Source organism: Crotalus tigris, unplaced genomic scaffold, assembly GCF_016545835.1.
Source record: "Crotalus tigris isolate CLP2741 ecotype Arizona unplaced genomic scaffold, ASM1654583v1 scf7180000017940.1788314, whole genome shotgun sequence".
Taxonomy (NCBI): Eukaryota; Metazoa; Chordata; class Lepidosauria; order Squamata; family Viperidae; genus Crotalus; species Crotalus tigris.
The window spans coordinates 114,604-134,302 of NW_024096732.1; the positions used below are offsets into that span (position 1 = coordinate 114,604).

Here is a 19,699-nt window from a genome sequence, read left to right on the forward strand (position 1 = left end):
GCTAGGAAGTATCTACTCCACCAGCTGCCCCGGTCTCCTACCCCGGGGGAGTTACTGTCCAAAACACTCGGTGGGCACCTGTTAGTGAAGTTGATTTTACCACCAGCCTCCAGAATTTTATCCTAAGGATAACACTTATCTCCCAAATCATGCCAGGAGATAATAAAATACTGATTTGTTTTAATATTAGAGGGCTAATGAAACTGAATTTCACAGTTAATACCAATTCTGTCTGGCTTCCCCTAATGTGGTCCCTGAATTAATTCAGTTTTCTGGATTTGCATAAAACACTAAAATACAGCTTGCTGCTGTTTCTAGCCCAAAAAAGTGCTGGAAGCAATATTTTAAAATCCCAAATACTTCTACAATCAAGCAAAAAAGCTTTGAATGGAAGAGTAATTCCACAATAAAAAGCAACTCACCACATTTCAGAGATGCGGCCTGTCCTGCCCAAAAGAGGCACCCAGGAGATCCTCTTTCACGGGGTGGCTGACCAAGAAGGGTGCAGGTAGTCCTTGACTTACAACCACGATTGTGCCTGGAATTTAGGTTGCTAAGTGAGAATTTTTTTGTTAGTTTTGCCCCATTTTATGACTTGTCCTGCCACATTTGCTAAGTGAATCCCTGCAGTTGTTAAATTTCACCAGTCCAACTGCTCGCATTAGAAACTGGGGCAGGGTTTCCTGGGGCCCCACATATAAACCAATGTTGGTGTGCTGTGTCCTCCAGGTGTATGCCATTCTAGTGAGCCACCCACCAGCACCAAATGACCACTTGACCCCAACACCGGTGTCATACACAGCTGGGTTCTATCGGATTCCTGTCCTTGGGCTGACGACTCGCATGTCCATATATTCAGATAAGGTAATGGACTCGCTCGTTATTATCACGACTAATACCGCTGATATTATTACTGCTAATAGTAGTGCACATATGTTATGGTAAGAGGTAGAATATTCTCCCGCTTCTTGGGTTTGTTGTAATTTAAGTCCCTTGTTACTTGTCCATCCCCTGGGAACAATTCTGAGCCCCCTTTTACACAACATTCCTGTCTCCGTGTAGTCTTCCCTTCTCCACGACAAACATGCCACCAACTTTTTTTTGTAAGTTTTTTCCTTCCAAGCCCTCTGTCATCTTGACTGCTGTCTTCCAGACATGCCGATGACTTTCCTATTCCTAGAACTCAGAGTACATAAGACAGGCCATTGAAAGACAAACGAAGAAGAGTCCTTGCTTAGTGTCTGAGGGTAATCTATAGACCTTCGCTGGAAACAGGATCTTTTCAAAAGCAATTAAGCTTTAGAAAGATTTAACAGGGCAAAGTAAAAGGCTTACAACCAGTCCCTGGAGAACAAAATAAAATCCTGGAGTTTGTTTTCTGGATTCCCTACAAAGAAAACTACATAACCTTTCAACCACCCAACAACGTATCCCGTTTCCTTTCAGACTTTTGGTTTGCTCCTGTCTTTCGTTTGCAGAGTATCCACCTGTCCTTCCTACGCACGGTGCCCCCCTACTCCCACCAGTCCAACGTTTGGTTTGAGATGATGCGCTTTTACAAGTGGAACCACATCATCCTCATTGTCAGTGATGACCACGAAGGGCGAGCTGCCCAAAAGAAGCTGGAGACCCTCTTGGAAGAGAAGGAATCCAAGGTCAGTATCCCCCACACTCTGCTGCCTACACTTCTGTGGATACAGCAGAACCTTTAAAAATCTCAGGCTTGTTGTCTGTACCTCGTATGTAAAACACCTCTTTTCTTCCCATTGTGAACACAACTAACATTATGCTGTAAGCATCAGCGGTGTCTCTTGAATAGTACCTAACGAAGCTTTGTACTCTTATTCATTTCACTTGCTTTACCATGGTCGAAAACCTTCTGCATAAAAAAAAAGAGAGAAAACGAAACCGGCAACAACTGTGAAATGAGGAGAAACATAACCTGGAGCTTTGCAAATCCCTGTCTCTCAACGGCGAGTGTGTTGATAGGAAAAAGCTCTCCAGAGTAGCAAGGAAGCTACCCCAAGGCCTCCTTGTGGGCCAGCTGGGGGTCAGAGAGGGGGAGAGGGGGAGGGGGGGGAGGAAGAAAAAAAGAAAAAGAAAGCAAGAAGGAAAGAAGGAAAGAAAGAAAGAAAGAAAGAAAGAAAGAAAGAAAGAAAGAAAGAAAGAAAGAAAGAAAGAAAGAAAGGAGGGTAAATGGCTAGCTCAGCATCTCAGGCCCTCGCACGGCTTGTCCCTTCCGTGGACTCCTGGTTCCTACTGGCTCAATCTTGTTAGAATATTTGGGGTCAGGCTTGGCCTTGGACGGCAGCAGGATCCTTGCCATGTTAATTTGGCTCTCTTTAGGATACTTCCAGTGACTTTCATTTCCCAGCTTCCTTACATGCCTTTCTGCCACACCGTTCTCTCTAAGCCTCTTGTACTTTCCTTCTAAGCTCTGATCCCTTTCTACAAGAATTTATACTGCCAATCAATTTGCATCATAAGACTGACACACGCTCTTTCATAATCAAATTCAGTGAAGCTTAGAAAGACCACTTTCTTCCTCCCTAAAAAGCGTAAGACACAATGCTGACACAATGGCTTGTAAGGCAAAAGTTTTGTTCCCTATTCAAAAAAAATAGTAAATTATGGTGCAGATGTACTATAGTCTTTTTCTACTAGTTGCTATTAACCTGCACCGGCTTCGTAGTCTTCACTGGAGTACACGGCTAATAGTTACCAGACAGAGAAACCAGAGTCATTTTCCCTCTGCAGAAGGTTCCCTTTGCAGTTCCCTCAGGCCTAGGCGAGCTCTGCATCATCAAATAAATCTCTCTGCACACACAGACGACTAGTATAGCAGGCAGAACTCTAGCTAAGAATTGCTGCTTTTCTGTGTGTTGGTTGCTTCCCCTTTAATAAATGGACTCTCAATTATCAGATCCTACCCTTGCCCAGAAACGCAAAAATCCTGCAAATGTCTAAGGGTTGCCCCCGTGCCAGTCAGGGGCCACCCAGGGCTCCCTTTACAAGCTGACCTACATAGATGAGTCTGATTCCTGGGCACTGAATCCTGTTTGATCTGGCAATGCTGGCAAAAAGTGCCTTAAGGCGTGGGTATTATCAGATGCTCCCTACAGTGGATTCTGCATTTTTGGGGGGAGATGTGATAAAATGATCAGGTGGCGAGACCAGCCGCCTGCAGTAAAGAGGCTGTTCTAGAGTAGGTCTCTCTCTCTCTCTCTCTCTCTCTCTCTCTTCTGTCACTGAGTCATCCAGAGGCTTCAGACAGATAAGCCCCTCTCCCAGCTCTGAAGAGCAGCAGCAGCAACAGAGTCAGTTGCACTCCAAGTCTTTTCTGTCCAGGCTGCTCTCCAGCCGGTCAGCAGCCACAGTCGTGTAGAGAAGCAGGATGGTAGCACTGGTAACCAATCATGCTAACAGCTATAACTTTTTATCCAGGCAAAATTAAGAACAAGACAGATCCAATGACTCCCTGTGGACAGGCAGGGTCCAGAACACGGCTCTGCCTTGGATCAGAAAAAGTTGTTCATTCAGACCGAGCCTCAGTCTTGAAGTCACTTTGAATGGCACACAGAATCTTTCATCTGTATGAAAAGGTCTTATTTAAAACTTTGTTTCCATACCCGATCAAAGCAACTTAACCACACCAAATCCGCTATAAACTAAACCTATAGTTGCCCCAAGTTTAGAAAATGCTCTTCCAGATTCGAACTGAGAGGATATGGTATTTTGAAAGAATTTTCCAACTTCTACCAGAGGCTCAAGCGGCAGGACAGAACACCAGAGCAGCGGTCCCTGCAAAGACTGGGGGAAACGCCTTCTTTTTTTGCTGCTTTGATTCATAGTCCTAGCCAGGACTGTTCAAAAGGATGGCTTAATTCAGTGGCCTCAGTAGGACTGCCAGCCACCTTCGTGATTGCTCTGAGACACTGACTGTTCTCTAATGGGATGTGGCTCGGCTCAGGGGTCTCACCAGAAGCCCTGGCCATGATACATGGCATGGCATTTTAATGGCTTTAATGTACTCTTCCTAAAAGAGGGGTCAGACCAATCACGCAGCGGGGGGCGTGGTGAGTGGGTCGGTCAGTCCCCCTAGTTCAGTAGATGCTCCATTTTCAGAGCCAGGGTCCTTGTGGACACTGGGACCAGCTGCACAGGAGGACAGTTGCCCTTAGGAGTTTCAGACATGCCTGATTTGGGGGGGGGAGACTCCCTTCAGTTTATTCCACCAAAGCTCTTCTCCTGCTTCCCTCTCCTGGAGAAAGTGACGAGAAGGAATGTTCCATTTCATCTTTGATACATTTATGCATCCACTGCTCTTACATCTGCCTGCCTGCATCTGGCCTCCTTTTGACCCCTGAGGTCTCATGGGATGTCTGCACAGCCATCTGGAAAGCTGCTTATCCAGGTCAGCTAGCCAGCTATCCAATCTTCTCCTCTGGCTTTCCTGGCTTCCAAACGGATGCGGGTCCGGGCCAAGTGTCATGGCTGGCTCATAGTTCAGGCTGTACGTGCCTATTATGGAAACTCATACTGGCCATATACCCCAATGCTCGACAGCGAGAAAAATGGAGAAAAGATGTAGCAAGCGAGAGGGGAGGCAAGATGGAGCCAGGTTCAGCTGGGGAGGGGCCAGAGGGCCCCCCCTCCTACTGGGTTTTGCGTGCTCCAGCGTTATAGCATTCCCTTTTCACAAACAGTGGAGAAAGAGTTGGATATTGGATTGCTTTACTACACGTCATTTTTTTCAACTGTTTATAATATTCTTCTGTGTCTACATATTTTTTCTGTGCACATTATTCATCAGAGTAAAAAAAGGAACTATGACAGCCTCGAACAACTATCCTATGACAGCAAGCGAGGACCCAAGGTATATTTGCATGGACAATGCACGCCGCCCACCAACCTAACTAGCAAAATGATGAACTTGGCCACAGGCACAAGGAAAAATTAATTAAAAATCAGAATCAGAATCAAAAAATATGTACCAAGCAAGCGAGCAAACTTCATGTTTTTTGGTAGCACGTTATTTTATGTTGGGATAAGTTTGGTTTGACCCTGAGAATGGAAATGTAGCAAGCCAGCCCTGGAAATATTTGTTTTGGAGACATGCATGTAAAGCAATAATCAACTTGCAAGTATTTTTTTTCTTTCTTTCTTGAAAAATTGAACCAATCCCTTCCTGCTGTCCTATCCTTTCCTCTTCCCCCTCCACCCCCTGCCAAAAAGAAATGGTTCCTTGGTGTGAAACTTTCACTTTGATTCCCCAAGCTCCCAAGATGAACCTTGTGCATTTTCAAAAATTTTGAGTTCCCCTGGTTTATTGTTTGGTTTTGTTTTTCTGAAAAACAACACTGGTTTGAGTTTTCAATTGCATTGCAAATAAACAAATATGTATCTATGATACTTATATATGCCTTTTTTCCTCTTTTCTCTACAAATGCACGCCTCTCTTTGAGTCTTGAGTGACTGCATGCACGGTGCAAAAGTTTTTTAAAATGAAAGAGAAAACAGTATCGATTAATATCAAAGAAAGGGGGGAAAACCCTAAGAGAAAAAGAAAAGAAAGAAAAAAAAGAGAAAAGAAAAGAAAAATAACTTCCCTCTGCCCTTCCTTTCCATGCCTAGCAGTGCTTTGAAAGAGGGGTGGAATTCTCTTTCCTAAAAAGCATGGTTCTGACTCAGCTCTGCGGCCTTTGCACTAATCCCTCTCGCTCACACCCATTGCAGGCTGAGAAGGTGCTTCAGTTCGAACCAGGAACAAAAAACGTGACTTCACTGCTGCTGGAAGCCAAGGAATTGGAGGCTCGGGTGATTATCCTCTCCGCAAGGTAAGCCTTGAACCTAACTGCCTGCCTTTCAGCATTCAGACCTCACGCGCAGATGCTGGGACCGGTGGGTCCAACGATGTCCCAGCCCCTTATTCCTGGGGGCCCTTTGCTCCTACAACACTGAGAAGCAGTAGAAGCAAGGTAAATGAGACACCAGATGGGAATCCATTCACAGTCAGATTGGTTCCCGGCACAGTCACAAGGGAAACGCCAGGCCCACAGACAGGACAGGAAAAAGCCACACACCTGGCCAGGCGGCAACAGCGTAGAGTCCCAACCGAGGAGCTATAGAATGGGAGCAGCCCCAGCGGTGCCAGCACCACCATCCTTCCAGCAAGCAGACCCTTTGGCTTCCTTTTGGGATTCACTCCCGCCCCCCGCAGAGCGCGAGGGGGGGAGGCCTTCTATTCCCCCTCCCCTCTCTCTCTTCCCTCACCCGTAGCCCAGCCTGGGACGCCCCCTGCCTAAAATCAGTTCTGTCTTCATCTGACACTACGATGTTCTCTGCCCTGAGGCAAGGAACAGCCATATGCCCAGGCATGGCACAGGTGCCAGTGGTGCTTGTGAGGCAGACCAGAGAGGAGAGGAGTCCTCAGCCAGCAGTGGTCACAGCTGCCCAAAGAGCCGCTGCATCACCAGGGACGGTGTCGAGATCGCAGGAACTGATAGCCCCCACCCCCTGCTTCACTGCTCAGACCACGCCTGGAATATCATGTCCAGTGCTGGTCGTCCCAATACCAGGAGGACCCCTGGAGGGGATGCTGATCAAGGTAACCGAGGTGATGGTGAGGGCCTTCCGAAGGGGAGTTAAAGGAACTGGGTGTGGCTGGCCTGGAGGAAGTTTCCAATAGGTGAAGGGCGGCCCCAGAGAAGAGGGGTGCGCACATTCTCCACAATGCCCGAGGACGGGGCCGGAACCCGGCGTGGGGGGAGCTTTACAGAGGGAGAACCAAGCTCAAAATAAGGAGGAATTTCCTGACCTATCATGCGGAGGAATAGTCTGCCTCCTGGAGCTACGGGTGGTCCATCATTGGAGGATTTCAAGCCAAGGTTGGGCAGCCATTGGTCTAGGATGGCCTGAGGATTCCTGCCCTGGGAAGGAGGATGGACTAGAAGACCTCCAAGGGATCTTCCAACTGTAGACAATGACTCTATGATTCCAAGGTCTGGATTTCTACCAGAGTTAAAATGAAAGTTACCCACTGTTTAAAGTCCAAACTTATTTAGAAGAAATGTATTGCAATCCTCTGCACAATTAGTCAGAATGAAGCCCCATTGTATTGAATAAGCTTACGTTCTAAAAACGTAGGATTAGAGTTCCAGTTACTTAAGCGTGTTAACGCCAACTCTAAAATTCTAAATTGAGGGCCCAAGTTTTCTATCACCTCTAAGATTATTACATAAATAAATAAATTACTAAATAAAATACACAATTTCACACTTTGCAGTGACTGGCACAATTTATGCAGCACCTTCACCCATCCAGCAACTTTGCACTGACTGAACGAAGAACACAAAGGCTCTCCCACAAACAGCTGGATGGCTCCCCTCAGAGAAACCCCGGGGGGGGGTCCAAACATTTGTGGGTTTGCACTGGTAATTCTCCTGGGTTTCCAACCTGTCTTTTGCTTGCTTCCACAAAGTGTTAAGAGAAAGCTCCTCCAGGGAGCCTCCCAGTTTCCCCAATTCAGGAAATGTTCCAAGAGAATGCGGAGTCTTGAGGAATCTTTGCTGCCCGCTCCCCAAAAGGGGCCATTTCCCTAAACTGCACCATTTGCTCCTGAAGCTCTACCTCACTGGGGTCACTGACCATCCCATCACTTGTCCATTCGGTCAGACGGTTTGTGAAAGCCTTCTTCCCCAATGCCTCCCTCCTGAAGTGGGCCCCGGCCAGACAAACAGACGGTCCCAGCCTTGGACTCCTCCTGCCCTCTGCACTGGGGAAGTCTCTGGGAGCTCCCCTCTCTCCCTGGGGTCTCCACAAAGGATTCACTCGGCAGAAGAGCCCACAGAGTTGGGGAGCACAAAGGCAGGGCAAGGGACTCCTTGGCAGTGCCATCTCTCTTCTCTTCCAGTGAGGAGGATGCCACCACCGTCTATATGGCAGCAGCCAAAGAAAACATGACTGGTCCGGGTTACGTATGGCTGGTGGGAGAAAGAGAGATCTCGGGCAACGCCTTGCGCAACGCGCCAGAAGGTACCCATCCTCTTCTGACCCTCCTCTCAAGCTACACCGCTTCTGCTGACGCTTCTGGGTTGCCAGATGGGAGGATTTACAAGGGGGGGGGTCAGCAGTAATGTGGCAAACTGGAGCAGTGCCGTGCCCAGTGTGGACAGAATGACTTCACAGAGAGATTCGTCTTCCCCTTTTATAGTTGTAAAAATTAAGGGCATCTAATTTCACGTGGGAAGGAATTAAGGCGAGGCTCAGAGACTCCCAGTCTGAAGGCAGCCCCACTCCGAGAGGCGGATTCTGGGGATAAATGGCTCAGGGTCGCTGTCCTCGGTGCCTCCAGAGGCACTGGCCAGCGGAAACGGAGCTCCCCCCCCCCCCCGAGGGCTGTTCTGGATCTCTTCTCTTGGACCATTTCAGGACTGATTGGTCTACAGCTCATGAACGGGAAGAATGAATCTGCTCACATTAGAGACGCAGTTGCTGTGGTGGCCCAGGCTGTGCACGACTTGTTTGAGAAAGAGAACATCACCGACCCTCCCCGGGGTTGTGTGGGGAACACTAACATCTGGAAGACGGGGCCCCTCTTCAAAAGGTAGCAGCGGTTCTCCTGCCCCTGTTCTTCAGGTCGGGGCCAGCAGCAAAGGCTGGTTGCTGTGGGCCAAGCAAATACTCCGGGAGGAGAGGGAGGGCCAGCCCCCGAGGCTTTACACAACGGAGTGACTGAGCCTGTTCCAAGCGCTCACCCATGTGCCCAAGACCACCCAGAGTACTTCCCTAGACTCTCCTGGGAAGCAAAGGGAGCTGAAACGCTGCTGCCTTGAGGCCATGCAGCCTGCAAAGCCTAAATGAGACAACTTCTCTTAGGGTGCTGATGCAGACCAAATATGCAGAAGGCGTGACTGGCAGGGTGGAGTTTAATGAAGACGGGGACAGAAAATATGCCAACTATAGTGTCATGAATCTCCAGAACAACAAGCTGGTGCAGGTCGGAGTCTACAACGGGAGCCACGTACGTGCGGCCAGTGTCTTGAGTCTTCCAATCCCTTCAGCTCAGCTCTGAAAAGGAAGGCCCTGAATTTGGGGCCTCCTGTGAATTTCCAGAGAATAAAATGCGGCATAGACACGTATAGTGCCACAGCTAAAAGGAAAAAATCGTGTCCTGCCCAGCTGTAATTAGCAGCTGCAGCCTCTGCCCAGTATAGCTAGAGCAGTTTGTAACCATCCTGCCTGAATTGCACCTTCACAGTTTCTGCCCAATGACCGAAAGATCGTCTGGCCGGGAGGAGAAACAGAAACACCGCAGGGCTATGAGATGTCCACAAAACTAAAGGTAGGTTCTGCCCAGCTTGCTTCAGTGGGGAAAGGTGTGTTGTCTCACTTCCAATAGGAGAATTAAAATTGAGAGACTTTGGGGAGGGGGAATGACTGCCCCACCTCTGACAAAGCATCAACGCCTAGAGGAGCTGCCTCTGCTGCGTTCACCAAACAGAGAGAAACGGAGGGAGAACAGCCAAGGGCTGTCCCTGACCGTTGGTGGGAGTGTGGCTGCTGCCTTCCCTGTTGAACCTTTCTCCTCCCAAGCAGCCTTTCTGGCCTCTCTTTCCACAGATAGTCACCATCCACCAGGAGCCATTTGTCTACGTGAAGGCCACCCTGGCCGATGGGAAGTGCAAACCGCTGCTCAACAGCACGGGGGGACTGGTGCAGCAGGTGCTCTGTACGGGGCCCAACGAGACCATGCCAGGTGAACCCTTCGGCCCGGAAGCTAGGTCTCTCCCCTAAAGATCCACCACTTCCGGGTGAAGGATTGTGGCTTCCACTCTCTCTCCACTGGCAAAATTTGCTGCCAGGAACTTAATGAGTTAATAGGGAGGGACCACCCCTGGGGTATTTTTTTTTATTTGCTTCCACTAATTGTTGATAGTATTTCACTTTTCTTTGGAGCTAAAAGTAGGGTAATTATAGTGCTTTAAACCAACACTTTGCAAAGTATTTACATGGCTGTCAAATATCCTCCCAGGAGCCCAGTTCTGCCAACATTCACCTTTTTCTTAGCTGCATCACAAAGGGAAACCGGAAGTAGCTAAACCCAGAGTCGGATCTTCAGACCGTGGAGGGTTTATCTTGTTTCTTTCTTTCCTCATTGCAACACAGGACGCCCCAGTGTAATGTTATGTTGCTATGGCTTCTGCATCGACTTACTCATCAAGCTTGCAAAGACCATGAATTTTACCTACGAAGTACATTTAGTGGGTGACGGTAAATTTGGCACACAAGAACGGGTAAGAATACTGACTTTCTCTCAGTCTGATGTAAGTGAGCCAAAACAGCCAGTGGGCAACAGTTCTCAATTTGCTCTCAGTCTATAACTCTTGCTTATTTTTCTTTCCATTAAAAAAAGGGGGTGGTGTAAGTCTGTTACCGTCATGGCCAACCCCCATGCGTCAACATCTGGAGGTTCTACCCTGTCAGCATTCAACCATGTTCAGAAACAGCTGCTACAGGACTAGTTTCAGTGTACAGAGAGGGTCGGGGTAAAGGACGTGGTTTAAGCCCAAAGAAGGACCAGCTTCCAGAACAAGTGGATAAAGAACCTAACGCAAGGCAAGGGAGCCCATGCTGCGAGCAGGCAGGGATTTATATATCAAGCAGCTCGCACAGAGGTGAGGTGTTGTGGAGCCTTGTAGATTCCAAACAGGATGTGGTGGCAGCTAGGGGAACTACCAAGGTATTACTAGCATACAGATATTAACCTACCTGGTTTGGAGAAGGTGATGCAGCAGGCATTCTCCAAAGAAAGGAAGCTGAAGGTCTTGACTTGAAATCCCACTTAACTTGCAGCCGCCGGCTTGAGCAACTGAGCTGAAGTTCAGAAAAGGAAAGGAGGAAGGGGGTGTCAGCTGCGTCAGTTCTCCACTGACTAAAGAAAGGCCAAGGGATCCCAATATTTCTACCAGATCCAAGATTACCAGCAGAAGAGAATATCTATAGCACTGGGTTGATCTGTTGATCCCGAGTGCTCTCTGAGCTTGGAGGTTTGCTTGCAGGAGCTTCACTGGTGTACTCCCAAGTCAGGACATCTGCGAGAAACGACCAAGCTCAGACAGCACCCAGGACTCTACAGATCAAACACTCTTAAGGCTTACTAGCAACTGCAGTTGGTGTGATGCACCTGCTCAGAGTTCCAGACTCACCCCACAGAGAGGAGCTCAGGCATTCAGTGAAGAGCTGAAAAGGCTCTTTTTTGGACAGACCTGTGCAACAGAATGACCTTGGCCGGGCCTCTAATTGCAGGTGAACAACAGCAACAAGAAGGAGTGGAATGGGATGATGGGGGAGCTGCTGAGTGGCCAGGCTGACATGATCGTGGCACCATTAACCATTAACAACGAGCGCGCTCAGTACATTGAGTTTTCCAAGCCTTTTAAGTATCAAGGACTGACCATCCTCGTCAAGAAGGTAATGCACGAACATCGGTAGGGCAAAATGGTAGCCAGGACTACGAAGAGCAGTGGGAGTGAATCCCAGGCCCTGAGTGAGGATGGAAAGATGGAGCCCTGAGCCAAACGGCCTGGGTCAAGGGTCAACCGCTGGCTGCCTCCTCTGAAAGGAAGCAATCCTTGTCCTGACACCCAGCCACAATTAACTGTAATCCTAACAATAAGTGAAGGGGAGATGCAGAAATGAAATTCAACAGAAACCTCCCTGACAGGGTGAGGAAGGTCCTTTTTCTTTCCAGCCGATTATGCTAAACATGCCTCTTGAAATGGATCCCCCATGTTTGGGGGCAGCCAATCCCTGAATTTCTCTTTCTCTGTGAAGGGGCAACAGTGGCAGGATAAGAGTTTTCCCTTTCCTGCCCTGTTTGCGGATTTCCCAGCAGCACTGGAGCGGCAGTGATGGGAAACCAGTTTAGGCCGCGTTGGTCTGATCCCCACCATTTTAAGCAGATCTCCTGATTCTGACTGGAGACTGCCCACCCATTCCAGGCTTCTTCCACCCGTGATTTCCTTCTGTGTTACAGGAAATCCCCCGCAGCACCCTGGATTCATTCATGCAGCCATTCCAGAGCACCCTGTGGCTCCTGGTGGGGCTGTCGGTGCACGTGGTGGCCGTGATGTTATATCTGCTGGACCGTTTCAGGTACCTGAATACTCACAACGGGGAGGGAGATACAGCGTGTGTGTGAGGGGATTGGCCACAAAAAGTCTATACAAATGGAAATACTGGGATCCAGAAAGTTGACAATATGTTGCTCAAAATGGAAAATCCAAAAGCCATCACAATCAATCCACTGAGCAGTCATTTAACCATCTCAGGATATGCTTCCTTTGCCCCATCCAGTTGCAGGGAGGGGCAGGGAAATCCTGAAGTTTATATTCTGCTCCAACCCTTTGAGTTATCTTCCCAGTCGGAAGGGCTAAGCACCCATTTCTATTTGGTAATCCTCAGACTTTCAGGCAGTAAAATGAACCAGAAGCCGCTCGTGAATGGACAGGCACTTCCGTGCCGATAGTGCTAGCGATAGGGCAGAACTCAGCCAAGCGGTGTGGCTTGCTCTTTTGCAGTCCCTTTGGCCGATTTAAAGTGAACAGTGAAGAAGAGGAAGAGGACGCCCTGACCCTTTCATCGGCGATGTGGTTTTCCTGGGGGGTCCTTCTGAATTCTGGCATTGGAGAAGGTGAGCCTCAGACACCCTGGGAAGGAAGAGCCTGGAAACTGCTGCTTTCTGCCCTCAGAGGGCAGAATCCATTCATCAGATGAGGGGAAAGACAAGGCATGAGTAGGAGGATCTCCCTAGGATCTTTTGGGTCATTCAGCTCCATGTCAACCACAGGAAAAACTTTCTGTCCCTCACCCTCCAACTTCAACAGAGTCTTTTTTTCTGCTCCCTTTGCTCTGCCAGGTGCCCCAAGAAGTTTCTCAGCTCGGATCCTTGGCATGGTCTGGGCTGGTTTCGCCATGATTATCGTGGCCTCCTACACTGCCAACCTGGCTGCTTTCCTGGTTTTAGACAGACCGGAGGAACGAATCACTGGCATCAACGACCCTCGGGTAATCACCTCCAAACAGACATCCAGCTCGGCGGGCGGCCTGTGACTCGGGAGATGGCACTCAAACACTTCAGTGTATATAACCAGAAAGAGGTTCCAGAAAGAGAGGGTGTGGTTCTAATGATCACTACAAGAGAAACACAAAGCAGGCGTGGTCAGTAAGGAAGTCTCCACAGCTCTGAGCATCCAGTATAGCCCTGGTTCAGATTTGATGGAGGGTCAAGGGCGGGGGGGGGGAAGCCAAGAGGATAAAATCTTCTTGTTTTCCAGTTGCGAAACCCTTCGGATAAGTTCATCTACGCCACAGTGAAGCAGAGCTCGGTAGACATTTATTTCCGGAGGCAGGTGGAGCTGAGCACCATGTACCGGCACATGGAGAAACACAATTATGAAAGCGCCGCCGAAGCCATCCAGGCTGTTCGAGACAAGTAAGTGTTCGCTTGCAGAGCTCTCCTGTCTCTCCCACGGCTTCTTCTCTCAGCTCTTTTTCCTGGAGTAAATGATGGATCCGTTGTGTTTGTAATGCTCAGAGCACTCTGGCTCTTCCAAGCTGCCTTTAGAGTGGAAGAGCGCTGCTGGATTGGGAAGGGAAGCTCGCCCAGTTCCCCCCCCCCCCCGACTCAAGGAACCAGGCCAGGCACAGATGCTCTCTGCAGCCAGTTTAAGCCCACCGATTTGACCCCACAGCAGAGGCAGCCGGCTGCAGTGGGTTCCCCCCACAGAAACGAGCAGGCAGGAGGCTCCCTCTTCTGATCGGTGGACACGGAGGGCAACTGGCCAAGTTTCTCTGCGAGGCAGCCCAGTTTTTCGTGATGCCTTGTTTCAATCTCTTCCATATTTACTTTATGGCTCTTCTTCCGTCTCCACCACAGCAAGCTCCACGCCTTCATCTGGGACTCGGCTGTACTGGAATTTGAAGCCTCACAGAAGTGTGACCTGGTGACTACAGGGGAGCTTTTCTTCCGCTCCGGCTTCGGCATTGGAATGCGCAAAGACAGTCCCTGGAAGCAGAACGTCTCCCTGGCCATCCTCAAGTCTGTATTCTCTATCTGGCGGGGTGCGGGGTGCGGGGGGGGGAGAGTGGAGGGCTTTGGGAAGGGGGTGGGTAGGATCAAAGGCTGGTGTGCTTCTTTGAGCGTTGTGGGAAAGACAATAGAAAGACAACATGCCCCTCAAAACACTAGACTTCCTAGAGTTCACTCTGGGCTATCCACTAAGGGCTCTTACTCAGACCGGTTTAAACATCCAAACGGTGGCTAAATGGCAGCAGAGAGTCAGTGTTTCTGTACTTCCTTGCTTCACCCACTGCAACCCTCTGCCCTTGCCTCAGTCCAGCCCCCTTCTGTTGACTACGTGGCCTGTGGCTGGATAAGTCAATCCATCCTCATACAAGGAACACGGAAGAGTTTTCAGCAATCCTATAAAAACACTGTGGTAGAGCTCTTGGGGGCGGGGGTGGTGGTGGTGGTGGTGGAGGGGAGGAGAAGTCCTTACTGGGAGGAAAGAGTATGGGGGGAGGGCAGTTTAATTCTTTCCCCATTGGAAAGCTTAAACCGGACAGAGAAGCGAATCATCACCGCCCCCCCCCCCTTCTGCTTCCAGCCTCCATGAGAATGGCTTTATGGAAGAACTGGACAAGACTTGGGTGAGATATCAGGAGTGCGATTCCCGCAGCAATGCTCCGGCAACACTCACCTTCGAAAACATGGCAGGTAACTTGGTTGCTTCCTACCTGCTTCACCATCCCCTATTTTTTCTTCACACTTCCCCAAACTTTTCAAAAAGGTCTTCTTAATTATTTCCAATTCAATGTGTGTTTGACTTTAGTAACATGTAAGCTGTTACCACACAAGATATTGACTCTAGTTGTAGTTAATTAACCTTTTCCTGCATCAGCATAATACTCTGAAAAACTAACTAATTGAACTGGATTTGCGCAATTGAAGTCCTATCAATTCAAAAGCTGAGCAGTATTAACAAATGTGTGACTATAACCACAAGGTTTTCTACTGGCAGGGTTATATGTACAGGGTGGCAGTGGGGCTGAGGCAGAACCCCGCTGTGGTGCACCCAAAGACCCAGTAGTGAAACTGGCCCAGATTTGGTCTTTCAATTCCATATTCCTGGGACAGGGAAGCAAACCCACGCTACCCTCAAGTTATCCTTTAGTTCCAAGAGCCAGACTTGGATAGCAGGCTGGCCGGGACGTTGGCCACGTGGAAAAGCGGACTGGAGGGTTCAGTCTGGCTGGGGGCCACGGCCACGGTGGGAGAATGGTCAGCTACCAAGACTGCCTGACTAAAACCATCTGCAGCTCATGGCAGCCTGGAGCTGGAGCCAAGAGGGGGCTATAATACTCCTAGCTGAGCCACGGAACTACATGATAAAATGCGGCTTTGCTTTAATGCCGCTCATCAGGGAGCAAACCGTTTCTTGCGTTTGCCTCTATACCGATGAGGAGGCCCAAATGCTTCGGCCAGGAAAGAAAATCTCTGAAAGCAGAACTCCTTTTCTACCTGGGAAGCGTTGCCAGGGATGCTTCCCACCTGTCCTCCTACCGCTCAGAGCAGCAGCCCAGCCCCAGGCAGCGGCGGGAGTCCTGGGCTGGGACCACAGATCTGGAAACCTGGGCAAGATCAGAGCTCCTCACGGGGAAGCCTCCAAAAAAACGGAGGCCCGAGAGAGGCGTTTTCAAAGGGCAGGAGGAGGATGGAAGGGAGCTGGAGAAGGCACTGCAGCCTCTACCCAGGTGTCTCCTTTGGGTTAACCTTCCTGCTTGTTTCAGGTGTATTCATGCTGGTGGCTGGAGGTATTGTGGCCGGGATATTTTTAATATTCATAGAAATAGCATACAAAAGGCATAAAGACGCCCGGAGGAAACAGATGCAACTGGCGTTTGCGGCAGTTAATGTGTGGCGGAAAAACCTGCAGGTAGGACAGACCGTTTTTAGAGCAACACCTCCAAAACAGGTGCGGTTTTTTTTGTTTCCCATTACTTCACCCAATCAGTGACTACCGTGCTACGTGGGATGCCTAGGGGCCTCCCTTCCCACTTGCCACTGACAGCAGCAGCAGCAATTCCACGGGGGGAGGGGGGAGTATTACACACACATCCCAAGCCCATCTCCTGCTTTCTGGGGAGGCCAGTGGGGCACTCTGCACATCCAGAGATCAGACAGGCCAGGGCCCCCGGCCAGCCTTCTCTTCCCTGGCTGTGGCCCAACTGCTGCGCTTGCCGGCAGTGCCCTTCCCCCCTCCCTCCCCCCCGTTTCTGTTCCACTCATTCAGGGGTCCAATGCTGGGAAAGATGGTGTCACCGTAAGGCTGCGATCGGGAGCACTTCCAGGAAGAAGGCCTTAGACGATCCAGCCTTGTGGTGCACGGCCTCCAATTGCATGGCTAAAGATATTCACACAACCAATGGCCCTATTCTGGCATCCCCTGTTGTCAGGAGAGGCGAGTAGAAGAGACGGAAATCTCTCCTGGACTACCCGTTCACCCCATTCTGGCCCCAGAGGCAACCTTTCAAACAAACACAGACCTGCACACTCACATCTTGCCTATCCTTTCACGTTCCAGCAAACTGGATCCAATCAGTGGCTCACGTCACTGGTGTTTTCCCCCCATGGTCTGTGCAGGACTTAAGCCAGAATCTGCCAGAGCCCCCTTGCAAGCCTCTTCATGCCAACCCTACCTGTAAAACCACCTGGGTTCTGGCCATCCCATCAGAATGCCTGTTACTGGGGGGGGGGGCAGGGGACACCAGCAGCCAGTATAGCAGACCAGGGCACCCAGCCGCTGGTGTCTGCACCATTTCTTAAAAACAGTGTGCCCTCAGGCCACCCCCTCATTTTACAGAGAAGCCCAAGGGAAGCGGTTTCAGAGCAATACCCTTTTCTTTGCAAGGCAGCCCAAAGAAGCCCACTGTACCGAGCGGGGAAAAGGGAAGAGAGTCTGGCTGGCCCATTTCCAAGGAGACATTGTAGAGACCTGCACAGCCCCCACCCCCCACAACCCTCCACCCGTCAGTCCTGACCTCCCCCCCTCCCTTCCCAGCCCCACCCCGCAGCCGTGCAGAAGGGTTAATCCAGAACAAGAGCACTTTAGTCACTGCCATTTTTCACTTGCCAACTTTCTAGAAAAAGTCCTGCCCTGGGTCCTGGGTGGGGGGGGAAAGAACCTGTGGGGCGGTCACTCAAGCATGCCACCCCAGGGGTGATAAGTAAACAGAGAACGATGCTAAGAGATCCGTTTGACAATGTAAGACTTTTTCACAGGAGGATTCCTCAGACCACTAGTATCTGGTACATTGCTAGAAGGTAGGCAAGTGGAAAGATTTCTTTCTTCAAGAAAAAAAAAAAATACAAAAAGCAAATATATCTATAACTTCTTTTGTTTGGTTTTATTTTGCTACCTGGGGAAATCACAGTTTTGCCATGGCCATTTTTGGCAATGCCGTGGGAAGGAAAAAAAAGAAAAGAAAAGAAAACCCAAAACGAAACCCCTCCCCTCCCCTCCCCTCCTCTTGCTAGCTTTTCTTTTCCTCTGCATGCTTGTCGGAGTCACGGAGGATCACTGGAAAGGAGGAGCAAATGTATCCCCCGCGCATGCTCCATGCATCAGCGGGATACATTTTTGGTCACCCCCACCGCGGGCTGGTAGAACCACACCTGGTTTCGCCTTTTCCTCTCCCAAAGGGGTGAAAGAGAAAAAGAATGGGAAGAATTCGGATCGGCTGGGCTGCCCCACTCACCTGCCCCACAAGAAAAGCAAGTTCCCCACGGTGCCGACCAGGTTTGACTGCCTACCACCCAACAGCTGTCTTTTTTTCCCCTCTTCATTCTGTTTCTTTGAGTTCCTGGCATCCTTAAATATCATCCAGAATTGCAATGCTTTGCTTATTCCCTTTCTTTTCCTTGCTTAAGTTGTAATTTCAAGAGATTTTTGTTCTTTTATTTTTTTTTTATTTTATTTTATGTTGAAAAACAGTTCGTTTTACGCCAAGCATCACTGAAATTTTTGGAATACCTTTTTTTTAACATACAATGACCTTCTCTTCCAATGCAGTCCTCTCTCTCTCTTGTGGCCGTAGGATTCACCTTCAGAAAAGGCCCCGAGCATTTTTATTTAGTGGTAGGTGAAAGTGTCTCACCTCTCTCTCTCTAGTTAGACCAGCCATGACAAGAAGGAAGGAAGGAAGGGGCAGGGAGTGAGATGTTCCCCTAGGGACCCAGGATGCCGTGTCCTTGTTTCTCGTGGGGAGGCCAGTGGAGCAGCCAAGGCCTCTGGAATGTATAAAATGCAGCAAAAACCCAGCTGCTGACTCTGCCTACTGTGCCCATTCTTAAGGGGATCCTTTCCGCCACATCTCAGCTTAGTTGCAAAGGAGACCTTCAGACTGATCGGCCCTTGCGTAATTCCCGAGCCAAGTGTCAGGGCCATGTGTATGTCTGGGACTGAGAGCCATCAGGAGATGGTAGGCATTGTCTTGGCCATAGAAGACAGACATATCCAGTATCGTGACATGGGGCTGTGTTCATCTAGGTGTAGAGATCCAAGCCACCCAATGGAGATCTAATCGCTTATATACATATTCATTTTAGGATAGAAAAAGTGGTAGAGCAGAACCAGACCCTAAAAAGAAAGCCACTTTTAGGTCCATCACCTCTACCCTGGCCTCCAGCTTCAAGAGACGTAGGTCATCCAAAGACACGGTAAGAGGAAGAAAAACAACTGTCCCTCTTTCTTTTTTCTCACTCTCTCTCTCTTTCTTCTTCTACCATCCCATCAACTACCACACACCCATCCCGAAGCTGCCCGTGTGACCTACCATAGCCTCATGTCCGTCAAGAGTCAGTTGGTCGGTCGGTCAGTCAGTCAGTCAGTCAGTCAGTCCCGTGTCCCTTGGCAAGTTTCAAAGCCGAAGAGGGCGAAGGAGGTTTTGAATGCTTTGTAGCGTTCTGTAAAGAGTTTGGAGATAACTGCAATGAGTTTCTTGTTCTAATTTATTTATTTATTTATTTTGGATTCTTTTCTTTCATTCTGTTTAGAATTGTGGTTTAAGTTTTGCTCACTTTACTGATATCAACAAAAATCAGCTTCCCCTGCCCCCCGTTTTCTGAGTGTTCCTGTACCTGTTTGTCCCTATATGCTTAAAAGCGGTTACCGACCCCTCCTGCACTCACAGTCCCCCCCCCCTATAAATTCTACCAATCTGGGCAATGTCTCACCTCACGTTGAGCCATACGTTCATCATATTCTTTACTTGTAACTTCTGTTTGTGTTTTTCAAAAGAAAGAGGACATTTTTAAATTTTGTTTTACTTTATTTTTTGTGTAAATTAAGTGGCAACAATAGTTTCTGCTTGTAACACTCTGGACTGAGTTGTGCAGGCTAGCAATCAAATAATTCTTTGGAGTGGGAGAGCTCTAGAAAGCAAAAGTTGTTGCTGTGTGTTGGTGTGTATCTCCCCAAACCCTAGCAATCCAGCTCACTTAGGAAAAATGCTCCTCTGTTTTAAACCCAAATATCCTGCCAAAGGAGAGACTCATGGGAACGCTTGCTCTAAGCTTTTTGCTTTTCAACATCCCCCCCCCCCAGTGAGGTAGGGGCGCAAGGTTGCATGTACAAGT

The 19,699-nt window shown here is 49.2% G+C and overlaps 2 protein-coding genes across 21 annotated transcripts in view; one reads left to right on the forward strand and one right to left on the reverse strand.

Moving 5' to 3' along the window:
* LOC120308615 (cholesterol 7-desaturase nvd-like) overlaps positions 1–19,342 on the reverse strand; it is a 31,779-nt gene extending 12,437 nt beyond the window's left edge. The window contains exons 1-5 of one of the 5 annotated variants that reach the window (XM_039344930.1): positions 19,298–19,342; positions 18,898–19,027; positions 10,771–10,875; positions 10,058–10,246; positions 423–538 (exon numbers count right to left, since the gene is read on the reverse strand). In XM_039344930.1, the coding sequence (XP_039200864.1) occupies positions 423–538; positions 10,058–10,074 (133 nt within the window). In that variant the 5' untranslated portion in view covers positions 10,075–10,246; positions 10,771–10,875; positions 18,898–19,027; positions 19,298–19,342. Of the gene's footprint in view, positions 1–422; positions 539–10,057; positions 10,247–10,770; positions 10,876–12,871; positions 12,987–13,076; positions 13,195–18,897; positions 19,028–19,297 lie in introns of those variants that run through there. The other 4 variants (XM_039344928.1, XM_039344929.1, XM_039344931.1 and 1 more) reach the window with 4 other exon arrangements.
* Positions 1–19,699, forward strand: part of GRIN1 (glutamate ionotropic receptor NMDA type subunit 1) — a 28,655-nt gene that overhangs the window by 2,783 nt on the left and 6,173 nt on the right. For 3 of the 16 annotated variants that reach the window (XR_005556885.1, XM_039344898.1, XM_039344899.1), the window contains exons 2-21: positions 730–864; positions 1,479–1,655; positions 4,814–4,876; positions 5,737–5,837; positions 7,913–8,034; positions 8,431–8,605; positions 8,878–9,022; positions 9,260–9,343; positions 9,622–9,757; positions 10,168–10,295; positions 11,308–11,472; positions 12,038–12,156; positions 12,582–12,694; positions 12,920–13,068; positions 13,338–13,495; positions 13,940–14,101; positions 14,670–14,779; positions 15,853–15,998; positions 18,135–18,200; positions 18,671–18,781. Coding sequence is in view for 13 of the 16 variants with exons in the window: in XM_039344898.1 (XP_039200832.1) it covers positions 730–864; positions 1,479–1,655; positions 4,814–4,876; positions 5,737–5,837; positions 7,913–8,034; positions 8,431–8,605; positions 8,878–9,022; positions 9,260–9,343; positions 9,622–9,757; positions 10,168–10,295; positions 11,308–11,472; positions 12,038–12,156; positions 12,582–12,694; positions 12,920–13,068; positions 13,338–13,495; positions 13,940–14,101; positions 14,670–14,779; positions 15,853–15,998; positions 18,135–18,200; positions 18,671–18,781 (2,565 nt within the window). In the remaining 3 variants the exon portion in view is untranslated. Of the gene's footprint in view, positions 1–729; positions 865–1,478; positions 1,656–4,813; positions 4,877–5,736; positions 5,838–7,912; positions 8,035–8,430; positions 8,606–8,877; positions 9,023–9,259; positions 9,344–9,621; positions 9,758–10,167; positions 10,296–11,307; positions 11,473–12,037; positions 12,157–12,581; positions 12,695–12,919; positions 13,069–13,337; positions 13,496–13,939; positions 14,102–14,669; positions 14,780–15,852; positions 15,999–17,344; positions 17,387–18,134; positions 18,201–18,670; positions 18,782–19,699 lie in introns of those variants that run through there. The other 13 variants (XR_005556886.1, XM_039344905.1, XM_039344904.1 and 10 more) reach the window with 10 other exon arrangements.